Source organism: Carettochelys insculpta, chromosome 8 (genome assembly GCF_033958435.1).
Source record: "Carettochelys insculpta isolate YL-2023 chromosome 8, ASM3395843v1, whole genome shotgun sequence".
Classification (NCBI taxonomy): Eukaryota; Metazoa; Chordata; order Testudines; family Carettochelyidae; genus Carettochelys; species Carettochelys insculpta.
This window is the reverse complement of record NC_134144.1, coordinates 27,410,495-27,431,789: the sequence shown is the minus strand read 5'-3', so window position 1 is coordinate 27,431,789 and position 21,295 is coordinate 27,410,495. Positions and strand designations below refer to the sequence as shown.

General features: G+C 40.4%; 1 protein-coding gene across 1 annotated transcript in view; it reads right to left on the bottom strand.

Moving 5' to 3' along the window:
* The window catches only part of NCKAP1 (NCK associated protein 1), a 185,609-nt gene that overhangs the window by 55,167 nt on the left and 109,147 nt on the right, over positions 1-21,295 (bottom strand). The window contains exons 17-21 of the mRNA XM_075000608.1: positions 19,179-19,311; positions 11,996-12,115; positions 6,252-6,391; positions 4,349-4,480; positions 1,429-1,647 (exon numbers count right to left, since the gene is read on the bottom strand). Of these exons, the coding sequence (XP_074856709.1) occupies positions 1,429-1,647; positions 4,349-4,480; positions 6,252-6,391; positions 11,996-12,115; positions 19,179-19,311 (744 nt within the window). The remainder of the gene's footprint in view (positions 1-1,428; positions 1,648-4,348; positions 4,481-6,251; positions 6,392-11,995; positions 12,116-19,178; positions 19,312-21,295) is intronic.

The following is a 21,295-nucleotide window of genomic DNA, read 5'->3' as shown; positions in this document are numbered from 1 at the left end:
GAATGAATTCTGGAGCCCAAACATGAGTGTTGAGGAGAGGGCATTGGGATTGATGAGGCACAGCATCACGCATCAGTGCAGGAGGCAGAATGTGCCGAAGAGGCAGAAATGGATGTACCTGTGATGGAGATCCTGGATTGTGAATGGGCCACTATTGAATGGGATGGAGGAGGCTTTAAGTGTGATTAGCACACCAAATTGGACCAGTGACACCTCAGAGAGCTGTGCTGGGACTCAGAGCAGGCTTGAGACTTTGGGCAGTAGGGCGATAGTGCCTGAACAGGCATAGTCAGAAGCGCAATAATTGCTGAGAGGCAGGGCCTCTACACACTACAGCTCATCATTTCCATGAGTCCCTTATGAATTGGGTGTCGATGAAGAATCAACAGGAACTGGATCCCCTCTGGGTAAGTCCAGGAGGATGGGGTTTGTTACGCATGACACCGGGGCATCAGGTGCATCTGGTACCTTCTGCACCAATGAAACTATGTTGGTGCCAGAAACTTGTACCTCTTGGACGTGTACATTGGAGTGGGAGAGGTGATGTGCTGGAGCTTTCAGGCAAGTCAAGGCCCTTCTGGATACCGAGGATGGTGTGCTGCATGCCAATTATGGAGGTGTGGAGCCTTGCTGTAGCGGTTGGAGTGCCAGCTCCATGAGGAGCTGTCAGAACTGAAAGTCAGGCTCCTTTGGAGTCTGGGGCTTGAAACTCCTGAAGATATGTCACCTGAAGAAATGGTTTGATGAGCTTCACCCAAACAATGAAGATGGAAGGGTTGCTCACCGGCACGGACTTTAAGCAGTCACAGCATTGCTTAAAGCTCTGGGATACGTTCATTCCCTTAACCTCCTGAGGAGAACATGGCGGAGAAGAAAGACCTCTCTTACCCCAAGCACTACCTAACACAAACTGAACTAAAAACAATGGTTATGCTAAATACAATTATTTACAACTTACAACAGAGAAATAGGGAACTGTGGCATAGCAACAGGTACTTAAGTCAAACAAAAGGAACAGCTTCATGGTAAAAAAGGAACTGAGGTGTGTGTGGGGAGGGTGCTGGGTTGGCTGGGTCATATATAGGCTTCACATAGGCACCACTCCAGGGGGTTCCCCAGCTGACCCAACTGGTAGTTTCTAGAGGAAAAACTTCACGACAACTGTGCACGTGCATGCGTACACCTAACTCAAACAGATATGAGGAAGCACTCTAAGAAGAGCCAGAAAAATTTCACCTTCAGTGAATTTTTAAAACTTTTTAACAGCTATTGGGAAAAACAGCAAACCTGTCTTATTTGATATTTGCAAGTGTTAATGCCATACACAATTATAATTTCCTGGTGCAGGCTATTTGGTTTAATTTGATTTTAAGTGGATTTAGACAAACAAAAAAAGTCACAATAGATGTCCATACACTAAGTTCTTACCAATTTGTGTACAGACTGGTAATAGTTGGCTCCCCGTGACTATCCAAATGCTGGGTTTGCTGAAGAAGAACATTATTAAATACTCTAGTGATATCAATCTGCACATAGTTTTCAATTGACTGGAGTACTGTCATGTAGGCTCTTACACTTGTTAACAGCTCTGAAGGTTTTGCTATCTCTTGCGTTGCTTGATTATACATAGTCATTCCAACAATTGACCTTTTAAAGAGAAAAGTGTTACCTTTGTATATTAATTAAGAAATAGTACATTCTTCTAAGTCTTTATAAAGGATAGTGTATTCAAACTCTTAGCTGAATACTTCAGTGAGATTTAAAACAGAATAGCACATTTCAGAAACAGAAGTCAACAGAAATGCTGTACTCAAAATGCACACAAAATATTTTGGAAATTATAAACACAAACACTTAGGGAATAGGAAGAAACTCAGAGAACCATGCTCTATCACCAAGTGAATGACCACGACCAAAAAAAGTGTAAACCACAAGCAACGTGGTCAAGAAAACACTTTAAAAGGCTCCTAAAATACATTTGCAAGAGAGAAACTAGCTGTAATTATCACATAAACACATACTTAGGCTTAAAAGGAATCATCAGCCACTTAGCCTATATCCATTCTCAGGAGTACCATTTAGAACAAACTCTTTGTGAAAAGTTGTTACAATTTGTGTCCATTTCTATATATTTTAAAAGGGTTTAAAATAAAGTATATCATTAAAATAAACACAAAAGGAAATTTAAGTAACAACCCAATTTAAAATACAAGAATTAACTCATGCTGGGGCCTCAGATTAGTTTATGATGCAATATGCATGCACTGTAAAATAAAGACAACTTAGCAAGTTGAACAATTTAATTTCATGAATCAAAACAATGTATTAGTTTAGAAACAGAGTCCTATTAAATAATCAAATCAAGAGCAGGATTATTCTCAAGATTAGAGCACCTCTATAATTTGTTGAAATTAATTTTAATAGCCTCATTTAATGGATTTTCTACTACTGCTCTTGCAAAAATATTACCATATCTCACTGGTAGGAAGTTTTCCTGATCCTAATATTTTTAATGGATTAAAAGATACTTCTGCATGAGAAAGTGACAGCCTACTATGCTATCTTCAGCTGTATTAGTTAGCACTGACTATTTTTTTCCTAAGCATTTGTCAGTGGACTCTGCATATGCGTTTCTTGGTTAAACGATTTTAACTACAGAAGTGCTTTTTATATCCTACTTAATTCTGAAAAATACATGACTCTAAATAGCACCTTCCATCCACGGATATTAGAATGCTATATATAAGCCAAGTAATCTGTATTAAGGATACAATTCTGCCCTTCAATTCCATGAGTTTCCAGATTTCTCTGACACTTTCTGGGGCAGGTCTGGAGCATCTATCAGCTCCAGGGCCACTGTAAGAGCATAAAGGGGCAGGGGGATGGGCAGTACACTTGAACTGTTAACTGTAAATTCACGTGCTTTTATGAATTTTGGTTTATTCCCTGAAACCTGACCATGGATTCTTTATTAAAAATACCTATGCTAAAATCATCTTCTTAATAGTTATCCCTAATTTGCAGATAGAGAAACTGATGTAAAACTTGATTTTTCCAAAATTCAATGATACTAGGCATGAACTGTCCATCAGTCTGATTCACAGTCCCATGATGCACCCTCAGCACCACTGTACATTTACGCTCCAATCTTGAAAGATGCTGAGCATTCCGCACTCCCACTGACTTTAGTGGGCATAAATTATGCTCAGCACTTAATGGACTAGGCTTTTATAGAGTAAATATTTACTGTATAATGCAGCAGAGTAAGTGCTGTTACAGAATAAAGCTGCCATATAGCAATATAAGCAAACATTCAACCATGAAAAAAATATATATGCTTAAAGTAGTAAAAATTAGCATGTTTATCTTCAAACAAAGATAAAACTGCAGGGCTTTGCAAGAAACACCACTTAAAATCAGAACCAAAAAAATTAAGACATTGCAGTCTTCAAACAGCACATCCCATGGCTAGCTTGGAGAGGTCATGCTCAAAACCATCAGTCAGCATTTTTGTGAATTTGCTACTCATAAGGCAAAAAATAAAAATACAGAGAAAAATGGGGGGGTTTAGGGTCTTAAACCCAGAACGACTTGATGAAAAGTTAACCATTTTTGCCCTATGTCATCAGCTCATCCCAGTGTATCAAAAGAACACTCTGGACAGTATCTTGATCAGCAGAGGTCCTCTAAAACCTTTTGTCAAATACAGAACACACAGTTAGAATCTCTACCAAAGCTGGCAACCCGCATGATGAAAAGGGATGGCTTTTACAATGAGACATTCTCACCAGATTCTACCTTTTGTTACCCCACCCCCACCGCCATGCAAAGAAAAACCAAGCCGAGAATCTACCTAGTAGCAAGTGCACTAAGCAACCACTACACAAGCCCCCAGCACTTTTTAAACAAAATGTCTGAAGGTTTCCTGGGCTCCTTGGCAGGTCTTGAGTTCATATTTATAAGCACCCCTTCTCCAAATACTGGTAAAATCCAACATCGGAAACAAGGTTCAGCACTGCATGGATGTGGTAGTGTGAAGAGAATCCCTGTACTATTAGGATTTGTAGTCATGAGCTCCCATGAAGAATATGGAACAGGAAACCCAATGTGGGAGGTAAGCAACGGAAATATATTTTCATATATTTTGTTTTAAATTCACTTTAGATTTCTAACATTTTGTATGCCAACATACGTAGTCTAATGGATTTGGAAATTTAATTCTTAGAAGTCACTATCTTAGAGCATTATAGTTCACCTTTAAAAGTGGTTTTGGGAAACAGATACACAGTATTTTTAATGTTAGAATAAAAATGTAACTCTTTTCCTTGAAGTAATTTTGCACTCTTACTTGGTAAAACGAATTTCCAGGTGAGATGTTAAATACTCCCTTGGGGTAAATGTATGTTCCCAGACAACCATGTTTGGTACGTAATTGATGGAGAAGCACAGCTCGGAAAGTGCAGTGTGCAGTTTGTCCAGGCTTTAAGAAAAATGGACACAAATTACATAAGAAATTACAGAAGTATTTCAAACAAACGTAAGTAGACATCATTAGTGGGAGTGCTGCTGACAATTTTTATTTAAGTAAGGTCAACAAATTCCACCCTTTGAAAACAAGTTAAAAGGTTGCAGTGACTGTGGAGGCAGATTTTCACAGTTAGTTAATTTAAACACCAGATTTAGGGATAAAAGAAAGGTTCAGCTGCAAAAAGCTGCAGCTGTGTGTTGCTCTATACTGCACAGAAGATAAAGATCTTGCACAACTCAACAAAATGAAAAATTTCCTTAGGGGATTTCTTAACATATTTTGGTCCCTAACAAATCACCTCAAGAAACTATGGCCATGTCTACACTAGCCCAAAACTTCGAAATGGCCATGCAAATGGCCATTTCAAAGTTTACTAATGAAGCACTGAAATACACATTCAGCGTCTCATTAGCATGCCGGCAACTGTGACACTTCGAAATTGATGCAGCTCGTCCAGAGGGGTTCCTTTTTGAAAGGACCCCGGCAACTTCGAAATCCCCTTATTCCTATCTGCTGTTACGGCAATTCGAAGTGCCACGGCTGCCGGCATGCTAATGAGACGCTGAATATGCATTTCAGTGCTTCATTAGTGAACTCTGAAATGGCCATTTCAAAGTTTTGGGAGAGGTAGACGTAGCCTATATGTTATAATCCTGATATTAAGTTATTAAAATTCTTAACACTAAAAACAACAAGAAGTCTCGTGGCACCTTATAAACTAACAAATGTTTTGGAGCATAAGCTTTCGTGGGCAAAGACCTGCTTCGTCAGATGCATCTGAAGAAGTGGGTCTTTGCCCACAAAAACTTATGCTCCAAAATATCTATCAGTCTATGAGGTGCCACAAGACTTCTTGTTGTTTTTGAAGATACAGACTAACTCAGCTAATCATCTGATACTTAAAATTAACACTAATTTAATAAACTAAGTAAGTCTTCTCCCTCAGCCCCCCCTCAAATGCTAGCCATCTGATGCTCCACTTTTGTTACTATGGCAACAAGCTTTCCTTCACAAAATGCTCACAAATACTCAGCACTTCCAACTGAAATGGAAAGTCCTATTACTTCCTTTCCCCCTCATCCTGGTATTTTTGTCCCCTTACCACACACATACTTCTCTTGCTGTGTTCCTACCCATTGCTTTTCTCTCCTGTTATTCACAAGCTCCAAGAGCACCTTCCATTTGTCTCCAAACTCAGTCTCATCTTTCAGAATTATGGGAGGGGAAATAGCTTTCAACCCCTTATGGCAGCACAAACTTCTGTGACATGGGGGCCCAAAGGATGGAAGGAGATTAATGAGCTACACAGACGTCTTTGCTCACTTTATTTAGCTCTTCAGTAAATCAGGACATCTAATGGTAGTCTAGAGGAAATATGCAACTAACACTGCTTTCCTGCCTCACAGGATAGCCAAAATCCTGAGTAGGGCAGAACAGCCAGGTGAGACCATGTTACTGAAGAGAGAGAATGCTGATGGGGCAGATGTAAGTCCAAGACCCACCTTCTCCACACAGCCATTGGGTTTGGGGGACAGACAGAAAGGTAAACATCCTTTTTATATACATGGCTTCAAATTTACTCAGATCATTCTAAAATTGCATTATTACTGGTCCTAAAATTAACCATGTACATCAACAAAAAGAAAATATCACTGTTTACACAAACTGACTGGGGAGAACATAAGAGGAAGAAGAAGAAGAAACAGTAAGAGAAAGTGCTCACTTGGTCACTACCAATCTGTTTTTCCTCATGCTTTCTACTCCTGGTTTCTCCCTCTCTGGTTCCCCTTTTTTTCCGGTCTGTTTTTTTGACTTTTTGTTCACTGCTTGACTGATTGTTTTGGCACAATGCTTTGGCAGCAGCTAAAAAGGATGAAAAAAGTCTTAGCTGATATTAAATTCAAAATTGTGTTTCAGGCAGAGTTTTCATCACAAAGCAGCACCCACTTTATATGTTGAGCATACAATCCTGGTTTAGGAAAGTTCTCCATCCCATCCTGATCCATTTTTAAGATACATCCAAAAGAAAAACTGGTTAATTAGGAATAAATCCATGCAAATGAACTCAGAGTGACTGAACACTTAGAGAAATAAATAACTGAGTAACTTGATAATATGAAAAAAAAGCTGTATCCACCAAGAGGTGGGCAACTAATTCATTTACATCCTATAGCATTTCGGGAAAAAAATTCAGGTGGCATCAAACAAAGTGAAAATTAAAAAAACCCAATAAATACAAAAGTCAACAAAAACTCATTTATATTGAACATTTTATTTTGTTTGAGCTGGATTAGATTCACAAAACAGTAGAGAGAGGACGTTGAGGACTCCACTTGACAATCTATAGCAAAGAGTATAGCCTACTCATCCAAGTTTAACCCATGTTAATTCTCTCCCTCTGAATGATTAGACAAGGTCTCTAAATTTTGGACTGCAGTCTCTGCGTAGAGTGACATATGTCCCAGAAAAATGTATGTTTTGATTATCAAAGTCATGAATAGTTTTGGGTTGATCTACTCTTTACTTCCCAGTGAATAAAGTACTAGTCAAAAAATTTCACCAAACTTAATTTATATAGGCTCTGTAGATTTCTCAGATATATCATGAACTATCAATCCATATTACATAAATAGAAGGCAGTGCACATATACATATAATGAAGTGAATTTTCAAGACACCTGGCAGAAAAGTTTAAGTTGCAACCAAACTAATATAGCATAAACTTATCCTAGAAGATTTCAAAACCAAGTATTTGTTATTTCCTTTTCATTTTACTTGCTGAAGCTCTCTAATCCAGCAACATCCATAACCCGGCATGATTTTATTGAGCTGGACAACCATTTATGTATGTGGTCAAGTTTCCCATGATCCCATAAACTTTGGTTTCATTCACCAGTCCTGGCTGTCAGTGATCTGTGCTGTTATTTACCTGCAAGTAGCCCCTAAATGTCTTCTAAGAGCCCAGTAAGCAGTGAAAGTTTTGGTAATGTACTATTAACCACCCATGGTCTGGCAAATTCTTTCATCCAGCACTGGTAAGGTCTCAAAGGTGCTAGATTAGAAAGGTTCTACCTGTATTTGGCAGTGATGGGAAACCCTCTTCACCAAAGTGCCAGCCTCACCTTTTCCACATTAATCACCTCTTCCTAATAAAATCTTTGAACAAATCATCTCTTCTCTTTTTCTATACTTCCTAAATATAGCCCATCAAAATTACATGCCAAATTCTGATGCTCCCACTCTTAAGAGTGATCTCCTTCCCCAATCAACAACCTAACAATACTTAAACTTGCCCCTGATCTTGGCACCTTAAGCCCATATTATACACAAAAGCTATAATCCTGGTCTCAAGTCCAGTGAATTACTCAAAGCTTAAACAGATATGCATTCAAAGATATGTGTTGCCAGTAATCTTTGGAAATGAAGGAGTGGTATGGCTTTAGTGTTAATTACCCCACTATGTCCTCTTCCTAATAGTGATTTTAAATAACAAAATTCCTTCTCATTACCTATTCCTGCTTTAGGCAGGGGGCTGGACTACACGACCTCCTGAGGTCCCTTCCAGCCCTAGAATCTGCGATTCCATGATTACCTCCCAATCCTTCACCGAGACCCATCTTTGGAAGACACTTCTACAAGTTTTACTTAGTAACACTTCCTCTTTTTCCTCTATCACCACAATGAATGAAGAACATAAACAGCCCTTTAAGCAACTCCAGTACTATTGTGACAGTGTAAGCCCCCTTTTTCATAACTTACAGTATATAAACTCACAAAACAACCAAATTAACAGCCATGAAAAAAAAACATCATAGACCATGAAATCTGGCCTTTTGTGTACTTTAATTCTAGGCTATATATACTTCACAGGAGGAAACCAGAATTTCGCAAACTGGGGATTCCACCCAGGGTTCCCTGTAAGCAGACAGAGTGCCCACCACATCCACAGCTGGCAGTATGTGTTTCTACTGGTGGTGCACATCAGCATGTCTCAGTGCACAGAACAAATTTATTCTGCACAAGGATGGTAATAAAAAGAGGGGATACTGGTCCAAATCTAGAAGGGGATTGGCAAGGTTATTGTGGGGGACTCATGGTGCTGCTACCCCTTACTTGTGCTGTGTGGCTGGAGAGCAGCAGTTGCTATCTAAGCCCCCAGCTCTGAAGGAACCACCAAGCCATCAGCAGCAGAGAAGTAAGGGTGGCAATATCATCCCATGCCAACCTTACTTCTGCAATGCTTCCTTCACAGCTGGACAGTCAGAGAGCGGTGGCTGCTGCTTAAGAGCCAGCTCTGAAAGGTACAGTCAGTATTAACGATAGCAACAGCATACTATGACACCTTACTTCTGCAATACTGTTGTTGGTGGCGCTGCCTTCTCAGCTTGGTTGCCAACTAGCAGTTCCTGTTCTCTGGGTGCCCAGCTCCAAAGGGAGCACCACTACCAGTAGCAGCACAGAAATAAGGGAAACAATAGCATGACCTTGTGTCCAGGGAGCTGAGCTAACAGGAGCAGCTAACAGGGAATTTTGCATGAGAGTTTAGAGAGGGAGTTTTGCAGGGTTTTACATTTGGCACTCTTTAAAACTTCTCAAACTAAAACAAAAACTACCTGATTTAAATAAAAACTCTATCAAGAATTTAATTCTCTGTAGGAGGAAATGCAGTCACTGCAGAGTGAGGGTTTTCCCATTTATTGCACCCAATGCACCATATATGATTACCCGCCTTATGGCCCTCGGAGACTGCTTTTGGGCTTTGGAGGCCAGGGTGGCTGAATTGGAGGAGTTAAGGGAAGCAAAGAGGTATGCAGATAAGGCTTTCTGGGGCACTGTACAACTGCCCCACCTCCATTCAGACAGCCCTTGTGTTGTTGAGGAGAGTGAAAGTCTCAGGGAAGAACATTCATCCCATAGTTGGGATCTGCCTTCCAGATCATGCTGTGGTAACCTCTGCCACTGAGGCTACCTCTCCATGGGAGGGAACTCCAGTCACCAGGAAAATGCAGGTGCTAGTAATGAGGGATTTGATCACTAGAAACATAGATAGCTGGGGTTTGCGATGACTGGGAGAACAGCGCAGTGACTTGCCTGTCTGGTGCGAAGGTTGAAGATCACTCAAGACACCTAGACAGACTTATATGTAGTGCTGGGGTCGAGGTTGTGATACATGTAGATACCAATGATAATGGGAAAGGTAGGTGAGAGGTTCTGTATGCCAAACTTAGGCTGTTAGGAAAGAGATTGAAACCCAGGACCTCTATGGTAGCATTCTCTGAAATGCTTCCAGTTCCCTGGGCAGGATCAGGTAGGTAGGCAGAACTTCAGAGTCTCAATGCCTGAATGAGATGGTGTAGGGAGAAGGAGTTTAGATTCATTAGGAACTGGGAAAACTTTTGGGAAAGAATGGGCTCCATCTAAACCACCTAAACTAAAATGAAACCAGGCTGTTGACACTTAACATTAAACAGTTTGTAAACCAGTTTTTAAACTAATGGCTGGGGGAAAGACAATGGGTGCAGAGGAGCACATGGATTGGACAGAGGCATCTCTTATGGAAGAGCCTGTAAACAGGGATACTCTATGGTTTACTAAGGAGAAAAGTATTGAAGATGATAAAATATGAGTAAAATCAGATGAGAAACAATCAATTGAAAAAGAATCTAATACACCTGGAAAAGGAAGACAGATAAATAGTGACAAATTTTTAAAGTGCTTCCTACACAAATGCCGAAGTCTAGATAATAAGATGAGTGAACTAGAGTGCCTTGTATTAAAAGAGGATATTGATGTTGCTGTAACTCGGCCAAAAACAAACAAAGAACCTTAGTCGGTTTGGCTATATTCAGCCTGGTCAGTGGTAAGGTGCAGTAAAAGCTGGGCGCTGAGTCATGATGCCTCCACGGAGCAGACTCTTGGGGCACCCGTACCCGGCCATTGGCAGACAGCATCACAGAAACTTGGTGGAACAAGCACAATCAATGGAATACAGTCATACCAGGGTACAAGACATATTGGAAGAAGAACTAGTCATGCTGGTGGGGGAGTGGCACTATAAATAAAAGAAAATGTAGAATCAAATGGAATACAACTTTTAGATGAACCAAAATGTTCCACAGAATATGGACAGAAATTCCATGCGCAAATAAGAATACAGCAGCAGGGATATACTATCTACCACCTGACCAGGATAGTGACAGCGACTATTAAATGCTAAGGGAGATTAGAGAGGATATCAGAATACCAAAGCTAAGTGATTGGGCAACAAAATGGCAAATGAAATTTAATGTTGTAAAGTAATGCACATTCAGAAAAATAATCCCAACTATACATACAAAATGATGGGGAGTAGTTTAGCTATAACCACTCGAGAGAGATCTTGGAGTCAATGTGGATAGTACTCTGAAAACATCCACTCAATGTGCTGCAGCAGCCAAAAAAGGCACACATAATACTAGGAATCATTAAAAAAGGGATAGCGAATAAGACAGGGAATATCTTATCACCTCTATATAAATCCACGGTAGACCCATATCTTGAATATTGCATACAAATGTGGTCACCTCCTCTCAAAAAAGATATATTGGCACTGGAAAAGATTCAGAAAAGGGCAACAAAAATGAATGGGGGTTTGGAATGAGCTCTATATGAAAAAAGGTTTAGAAGACTGGGAACTTTTCAGTTTAGAAAAAAGGAGAATGGGGGGGGATACAATAGAGGTATATAAAATCATGACTGGTGTGAAAAGAACTAGAGATCAGATTAAATTAATGGGTAGCAGGTTTCAAACCAACAAAAGGAAGTTCTTCTTCACACAGCACAAGATAGGCCTGTAGAACTCCTTGCCAGAAGAGGTTGGGAAGACCAAGACTGACAGGGTTCAAAAAAGACGTAGATAAATTAATGGAGGTTAGGTCCATCAATGGATATTAGCCAGGACAGGTAGGAATGGTGTCGCTAGCCTCTGTTTGTCGAGCATGGAAATTGATGTCAGGAGAGGGAATACTTTCATGATTACCTAGTCTGTTCACTCCATCAGGATACTGGGCTAGATGAACCTTTGGTTTGACCCAGTAAGATTGTTCTTATGTCCTCCGACAATAACCTTGCAAACTCCTCACAGTTCTCTTTTGGGGTAGGATCCTTACAATTACAACACAAATTTCAGATTTAAATATCTGAAATAATTATATTTATAATTTTTAAAATCCTATAGCCATGAAATTGATCAAAATAGATTATGAGGTTGGTAGGGCTACCTATTTATGAATACCCTATAAATACTGCTGAGTTGCCTATACTAAATACTACCCTATAAATACTGCCGAGTGCCTACAAATATATAAGTAAAAGTGAAGAAACAGGATTTTAATCCAATTTAACCATAGTGGCCTAATTCAATATTTAAGCATTATTGTACTGTCTCAAATGAATAAAGCCTATTTATAACAAAAAATTAATTCTTACCTGGTCACTCAGTGTACACTGTTCTGTGCAGATATCTGTGATAAGATTTCGAGCCTGCTTAGCCATTTCATCCAAAAACATGTTACACAAGGAAAGACTGCGATCTCCAATATGATGTCGCTATTAAAAAAGGAAAAAACAGAAATGATTTTCCAAATTTTGCTACTCCCGCAATATACCTGCAACAAACCTATGTACTGCAGACTGGGGAATTAGGACAAAATTCTTGGTCTTTTAGCTCCAAAACTTAAACTTCCAGCACTGAGCTAAGGGAGATATTACTTCACTGCAGCAGTAGAGAAGGTCACTCACCTGCAGTAACTGACCTTCTTTCAGATGGGCATCCCTGTGGGTACTCCACGTAAGGTGTTCTGGTGCCCTCCACTTAGAGAGTCAGAAGATTTTTAGCAGTGGTACCCCCAGTCACAGCACATGCAAGGTATGTAGCAGCTGTTAAGCATCATTTGTTGCCTGCCATCCCTCAGTTCCTTCTCTACAATGGGCAGAAGTTGGAATCTGAAGTACGGGGGAGGAGGAATGGATTGTGGAGCACCCGCAGGGACACCCATCTCGAAGGTCAGTTACTACAGGTGAGTAACCTCCTCTTCTCTTCGAGAAAGTGTGTGCTAGCAAATACATGTTTCTCTATCACATAGTGCTTTGTAATGCATCTACTGATGTCCTCCTTGCTGCTTTACACGTCTTCTAATGGAATGCTTTGCAGAAAGGCCCAGAAAGCAGCAGTAGCTCTGGTGGTGTGTGTCCATGCTTTCTGCAGTACACTTATGTTGTCTAAGTCACAGCAAAGTTCTATACATTGTGGTATCCATTTGGAGAGACATTGTTTCAAGATGGCTTATCCCATAATGCTTATCTGCAAGCATTTGGAAGGTGGTAAGGTGCTAGGGAACAGCCAGCATGGTTTTGTTAAAGACAGATCGTGTCAAACCAATCTAATAGCTTTCTTTGATAGAATAACGAGTCTTGTGGATAAGGGAGAAGCGGTGGATGTGGTATACCTAGACTTCAGTAAAGCATTTGACATGGTGTGACATAATATAGTTATCAATAAACTATGCAAATACAACTTAGATGGGGCTACTATAAGGTGGGTGAACAACTGGCTGGATAACCGTACCCAGAGATTAGTTATTAAATGGTTTTCAATCCGGCTGGAAAATTATAACTAGTGGGGTTCCGCAGGGGTCTGTTTTGGGACCGGTTCTGTTCAATATCTTCATTAACGATTTAGATATTGACATAGAAAGTACACTTATAAAGTTTGCAGATGATACCAAGCCGGGAGGGGTTGCAACTTCTTTGGAGAATAGGGTCATAATTCAAAAGGATCTGGATAAACTGGAGAAATGGGCTGAGGTAAACAGGATGAAGTTTAATAAGGACAAATGCAAAGTGCTCCACTTAGGAAGAAACAATCAGTGTCACACATACAGAATGGGAAAGGACTGCCTAGGAATGAGTACAGCAGAAAGGGATCTGGGGGTTATAGTGGACCACAAGCTAAATATGAGTCAACAGTGTGATGCTGTTGCAAAAAAGGCAAACATAATTCTAGGATGTATTAACAGGTGTGTTGTGAACAAGACACGAGAAGTCATTCTCCCGCTCTACTCTGCACTGGTTAGGCCTCAGCTGGAGTAGTGTGTCCAGTTTTGGGCACCGCAGTTCCGGAAGGATGTGGAGAAATTGGAGAGGGTCCAGAGGAGAGCAACGAGAATGATCAAAAGGTCTAAAGAACGTGACCTATGAAGAAAGGCTGAAAGAATTGGGCTTGTTTAGTTTGGAAAAGAGAAGATTGAGGGGGGACATGATAGCAGTTTTCAGGTATTTAAAAGGGTGTCATAAGGCAGAGGGAGGGAACTTGCTCTTCCTTGCCTCTGAGGATAGAGCAAGAGGCAATGGACTGAAATTGCAGCAGGGGAGGTTCACGTTGGACATTAGGAAAAAGTTCCTAACTGTCAGGGTGATCAAACACTGGAACGAATTGCCAAGGGAGTTGGTAGAATCTCCATCACTGGAGCTATTTAAGAAGAGGTTAGATAGAAGGCTTTCAGGGATGGTCTCGAAAGTGCTTGGTCCTGCCATGAGGGCAGGGGGCTGGACTCAATGGCCTCTCAAGGTCCCTTCCAGTCCTACTCTTCTATGATTCTATAAAGCCCTCTGTGATGGAGACAAAGCATCTTGGAGACATAAAGTGAACTATTGTTCTTTGCAGATAAAATGCCAGTGACCTTCTGACATCCAACTTGTGGAGTCTGACGTGTTCAACATTTGCATGTCGCTTTGGGAAAAACATGGGTAAATATGTAGGTTGGTTAATATAGAACAATTATGTGATTTTAGGCAGAAAAATGGGATGTGGTCTTAAGGTGACAATGTCTTTTTGCAATAGTGTATACGGTGGGTTGGCCATGAGGGCTGCCAATTTTCCTACCCTTCTGGCTGTAGTTATGGCCATTAAAAATGAGGTTTTCATAGAACGGTGTAATAATGAACACTTGGCCATCATTTAAAAAGGTTTTCCCATTAGTGTGAGGAGGACCATGTTTAAGTCCCATGCTGAAGGGGGCGGTTTTATAGGTGGGAATGTATTATTGAGACTTCTTATAAACCTTTTCATGGTAGCCTCTGCAAAGACCGTGCACCCATCTATCTTGATGTGACATGCAGCAATAGCAGCAAGGTATACTTTCATGGATGTATTTGTCAATCCATGCAACTTGAGTTGCAAAATATAGTCTAAACTTTTTGGTACAGTAGTGGAAAATGGAGGAATGGATTGTTGCAAACACCATGACTGGAAGCATGACCATTTTTAATAAGTTTTTCTTGTGCTAGGCTTTCTACTGTTAACATTGCTTGAATTTGTTGTGAACAATGCAACTCCATTTGTGTTCGCTGTGAAGAAGCCAGGCTGTTTGATGGAGCATCTTGAGTTGGATATGACAAAGTTTCCCGTTGTTCCACGCAAAATGTAGTGGACTGCAAGGAAGGCAAACTGGAGAGTTTAGGCAACACTGAGAGTTGTGTTAGGAATGCACACCAGGTTTACTGATGCCATAAGGGTGCTATATCCAGTTGTATTTTGCAGATTACTTTGTGTAACAATGGGATGGGTGAGAATATGTAAAGGAGGGGTGAGTCCCACTTTATGGAGAAGACATTCCTACTCTGGAGCAATTCCTGGGACACTTTGCATTGGCCTCTGTTGCAAACAGGTCTATAGCAAGGAAACCCCACTGATGGAATATGGTATGTAAAATGTGTGCTTGTAGCTCCCATTTGTGATTTTGGTGAAAACAACTGCTGAAAGTATCTGAGATAATGTTTTGTTTTGTTGGGAGATAGATGACTGAAATGCATATGTAGTAGTTTATGCTCCAGTCCCACAGTAGTGTTGCCTCTGTGCATAACTAGTGAGATCAAGCACTAACTTAGCTGTTGATATAGTACATGCATGCTATGTTGTCTGTGAACATTTTGACAGCTTTGTGGTGGATCAGTGGTTGAAGTCCTGACTGGCTCTGCATACCACCCTGAATTTTAGGATTTTTACGGTAGTTGTGCCTCTTGTGAAGTCCAACAATCCTGAATTGAGTATTGAGCCATGTTGGCTCCCCATCCTTCAAGAGAGGCTTCTGTTGTAAATGAAAGTTCAGTGTTGAGCTGCTGAATGGGGATGCCTGTGGCTATGTTGATTGGTTGTAGCCACTACTGAAGGGTGGATATTATAATAAGAGGCATACTTAATCTTTTGTTTATAGGATATTTGTGAGGCCAGATTGCTGTACGCAGCCAGGCCTGCAAAGGTCGCATCTTTAATCATGCATATTTTATGATGAAGTTTGCGGTGGACATGTGCCCTAGCAGCTGGACTCATTGTGTTGCTGTGACCTGGGGCAGAGGTCTACAATCTGCAACTCTTTAAGGACTTCTTTGTGGCCTCTGATGCTATACTTGCAAAGTGGTGGGAAAAAAAAAACCCTCCTAATTATTTTTGATAAATGGTGAACATCAAAAGCCCAACAATGAACAACTCAACTGTAAATAGTGATCACCAAATGTTGGATAATTCTCCCTTTATATGTGCAGTGCATTGCGGGATATGATACTGTATCTGTGTTTTGATTATGCAGCTAATAAAGTCTTGTTCACATGCATTGCAACTCGAATTACTATTTTGTTTTTTTTTTTTACACTGAATTTGAAAAAAAATGGCTCTTCCTGCTACTTTATTTTGATTGCCAGCCTCTGGCCTGAGGGCTCTGTATGATTGTTGTAATAAACTGTTCCAATGTTGTGATTCAGGGTGGTGATAATTTCACTGTGACTCAGGTTGTGTCTAAGCAAGCTCCTATGAAGCTGAATTACGGAGAGGACGGCAAATTGGATTTTTGAAAGTTGATTTGAAACCCAAAGTTCATCACAAAGTTTACTGTAGTTTGAGTTGTGGCAGTTGCCTGTGTGAAGATGCTGCTATGAAACAATCGTATAGGTGAGAGAATATTTTGATACCCCATTTGTGCAGATGTGCTGCGGAGATTGCAAATGTTTTCATTAAGACTCCGGGAGCTCAAGTGAGTCCAAAGGGGAGGACACAATATTGGTAATGTTTGCAGCCTAGAGTAAATCGTGGTAATCTGAAATGGGTTGGATGTATGGGTATGTGAAAGTAATGGCAGCTAATCTCCCTTTTGTAGTAAAGGAATAATGATAATCAGTGTTATCATTTTTAACTGCTTGTGTTTGATGCAAGTTGGCATAAATCCAAAATAGGTCTCCAATCATGGTTTTCTTTGGAGTGAGAAAATATCTGGAGTAAAAGCCTTTGCCCTTGTATTGGTGAGGCACTTCTTCTACGGTTTCTGTGGGAAGGAGATGGGCTATCTCCTGCTGTAATAGAATCTCATGTGAAGGGTTCCTAAAGAGGGATAGGGAAGGGGTGGATCAGGGTTTGGAAACTGCTGGTATCGCTCATCTCCTTGTCATTACCATTGACCTCACAGTCCAACTTAGCCCTCAGATCAGTTCCAGGCATACCACTTTTCGCTCAGAGCCATCACATACCAGCAATATCCCCTTGCCATGTACACTGGATAAACTGGACAGTTCCTACATCAAAGAATGAATGGATGTAAACTAGACATCAGGAGTTGGAATACACGCAAACCTGTAGGGAAACACTTTAACCTGACTGCACAGACACTGTCGGTACTGACCATGATCAGACCTTCTGTGCCAGCAATTCCAGGTGCATTAGTGAAAACCCTTCTTTCACTAGTAACATTAACTTTGAAACACCTATAGTACCATGCATTACATATTATATAGTATATTAAATATTAATTTTTCAAACTGGTAATTGTGAGCAAATTGTACAATTCATGCACTAAATTTAAGTTTTGTGTTTGCTGGTTATAGTTAAAATTTCAGCAACTACTGGAGAGTAGACAGCTACTGACTCTACTGATACTATAAATTCTTCTGAAAGACACTTGCTTTAAATGGAAATTTTCCTGGAGACTTTTTTGTAGTTTTCCAATGTAAATAAAGTGTGGAACTGTTCAATGCTGAGTACATTTAAATAAAGGAAATCCAAACCACACATATTCAAATACATCTCATATGCAAGTGTTGGCAGATTAGTTCAGAGCAATGCTAAGAAATACTTTTCCTGCCACCAAAGAGGGGCAGACTCATTCCTGATGCAGTTCTAAAGTCAATGACATTATACTGGCTGTACTAAAAGATATATTATTTCATTGTAGCTTGAAAATGTAAAGAATTCTATGAGAATCATCCTTGCTCTAACAAATCTCAGTTTATTTAAGTAGCATTATTCACTTGCTTTTCATAAGTCATAACTCAAGTCATAGTGTAACTGCCCACAGGCAATCTTGAACATGGGACCTCTGAAGCTTCATGCAGGCACCTCTACAGCTAGAGCTGAAGGAAGGCCAGCTGGCTCTCAGCTCAGGCTGTAGAGGACACTTTCGCTCTCTCTCTGTGAAGTGGTGTAGGTCCCAATGCAGGTGACAGTTAACCACACACAAGTGTGTGGCATGTAATAGCATAATGAATGCTTGCATAATACTACAGTTTAGACTCTAACGTCTAACTTACAAACACTTTTAAGAGGAATTGTCAGAATACAAAGTACAGTTTGTTCTTTCCCTTTTCATTAGACACAAGCCATTTATAAGAACAATATAGGTTGAACCTTTCTAGTCTGGCACTCTCTGGACCAACATCATCCATAATTTGGCATGATTTTAGTTAGCAGACTTCCACTTGACATTGGTGTGGCCAAGTTTCCCGTGGTCCCATAATGTTTGTTTATAGTCAACAGCAGAGCTTTTTTGTAAATAAATAAAATATAAAGAGGAGCTGGTACTCAGCTGGCTCCCTGCCCCTCCTGCCCCCAGCCAATCCCATGACTGAGGGCACTGAGGTGCTGGTATCAGCACAAAAAAAGCACAGTCTCTCAGTGTTCTGCATAGTTATTTAGCTGTTATTTACCCTAAATGTCTTCTAAGAGCCCAGTAAAGCAGTGGAAGTGTCGGTAATACTGCTAGACAATACTGACCACCTTTGGTCTGGCAAATTCGCTCATTCAGCACTATACAAATGATATACCATGCATGAAACAGATTAACCCTCCTCATATCAACCCATTCCTGTCTCCACAAAATGGCTAGCTTTATTTATTTTCCCAAACACTGAAGACAGCTAAGAGAACTGAGCAGAAGCTGATAGGGCACTTGATTAGTAGTGAAGAGAGACATATTACTCCAGATTCCACGGTTAACCTACTCAGCAATTGGAGGTATGTCGTTTAACTCCTGTGCCTTATTTTCCCTTTCTTTGAAACAGAAGGAACAACGCTTACGTACCTTGGTGAAGCAGGTCAAGATCTATAAGTGCAAGACTTGCATAACTGCTCATCATTCATAAATGTACCTCTGATCAATATCTGTTGTGTTTGTTTTATTCCCTCAGTCTGAATTTCTACAAATTGATCTCATGGTGTAAAGTATGCAACATTCCAGTCATACACCACTGCTGTGTAGTTTTAAGTGGTAATTAGTTGAACACATTTTAAACCAAGCACCATAGTTAGTTAAAAATCACACAACACACACGGGAATTATTTAGAAATTACCTCTTCTGGACAGAGCTCATGGGTACAGCTCATAAAATGAGTGCAAAGCAGAGGGAATGCAATTGAATATCTCGACTGAGAGGGCAGCTCTAAACACTGCTGAAACATCTTCTCAAAAGCACGACTATAAAAACTGTTGAGAAACAGGAGTTAAAGTTTAATATTGACGTAATATGATAGCTACATTTCAAAAAATACTGAAAACAAAAATAGTTCATCTGATAGGTAAGAATGTGAACGTATGTGCACACCTTTAGCTATCAAAAATTTCATTGCAATGTTTTACAGCTGTATATTCAGCCTGTAATTTTCAGCTAATGAGACACTGTATAATTTGAAATGCCGCAAACAGCTTTTTTTTTGTTCCTAGATGGTGTGACCCTGTATTTGGCCATACTGAAATGTTACTTACATATTCCCAGTTTACCAAGCAATCTTGCTCATTCTGTATCAGCAACTTCTTCTCTGTATTTATTACTCCACAGCAAGTGTCATCTGAAAACTATCTGCAGTGGGTTTTTTAATTCTCCCAGGTCATAGTTAAAACTACTGAACAGGGCCAAAAATGATTCCTGAGAAACCCCATTAGAAAAACACGTTCATTGAATCCCTGCTGCAATTACATTTTGTGACTTTGCTAGCCAGTTTTTAACCCATTCAAATCTGTTATGTTGATTGTGAGCAACCTGAGTACACATCATATCAAAATTGCTATAAAACTTATTCAATGGTCTCTATAAGGCACCAAAAATTATTTTATTTCTAACACTGATGCTCTTGTTCAATTTCTATTGCCACTTTAATGTGGACATGTTCCGTCAAATAAAATATCTTGGTTAATGAATTGATTCAAAGCATGTAATAGTCTAATTTGCTCCTCAAGGAATTTACTTAACAAACGTAGTTAAAAAAGCTTTCATTCAGCACAAAAATCAAGATACTGAGATAACATTAAGCAAGGCACATGAAAAAAAAGAAATTGTATATACCTAAGCTAAGAGTTTTGGCAGCAAACTCATCTATGAAGATAAAGACAGTCTAGTTTTCACAACTGAAACCTAATGAAGGAATTTGGAAGACTTGAATATTAAAAATTGATTATTATACCCATCATGGGCTTGGGTGTCCTCTGGGGCCCTCCGCCCTAATCAGTAGCAAACACCCCTGCAGTCAGGGTTGTGAGGCCTAACAGCCAAAGTCAGTAGCAAATGCCCCTGCAGTCAGGCCTACCCTAGGGCCTTGCTTGCTTCTCCTGGTTCAGTGGGGATTCCAACTGCAACACCTGAGACAACCAGGAGGAAGGTACCACTTCCTCCTCTCTTCTAGGTCCCTTCCTACCCTGGTATCTGTGGTCAACAGTTGCAGGCTGCTGAGGTCTCTGGGTGCAACTGGGAAACAGACCCTCTGATCCTGTGGACCAACAGGGTCTCCCCACCATGCTACCCATGATGATGTAGCAGGGGCCTCTACCTGTGAGCCATTGCCGTCAGCCATCTCCCTGACTGAGCAGGGTTACTGCCTTTTACAGCTGCCTTCCAAGAGGACCATGTGCAGTACATGTAGCTTTTTCAGCACATAGGGGTGTGCCAGCCCATCCAGTGCAGGACTGGTATGCCTCATCACAACAACCTGTTTATGAAGGCCTCAATGGGCAACAAGGGAGGTGAATAGCATTGTCAAAAATGTCAACTTGTTTGAGTCACTGACAACTCATGAGCCAAGGATCTTGAATAACTACAGATCAATGCACTAGTGAATAAAGCACAAAATTGGGTTAGAGTTGGTGACTGCTACAGACTGCAAAGCAAACAGGATGACCAGCTACTCAAAGTACCTATGGATAATGTATATGAACAAAAGCTGCAGCACCACTGGGGTCTTCAATATCAGTAAATATGCTGGCAGTCTTGGACTGAAATGTCCTTGGAATTTCTAAAATATTATAGATTATAATTTTAGAACTCAAAAAGAGTTGCATCCAATCTTGGGGAATATCCATAGTCATTGCTATGCTGTAATCTGGCTACCCCTGGTGATGGCAGCATTGTAGACAAGGTGATTTGGACTTCAGTTCAGGCTAGCAAGCAGAAGCCAAAACTGCCAGCAATCCCAGTTAC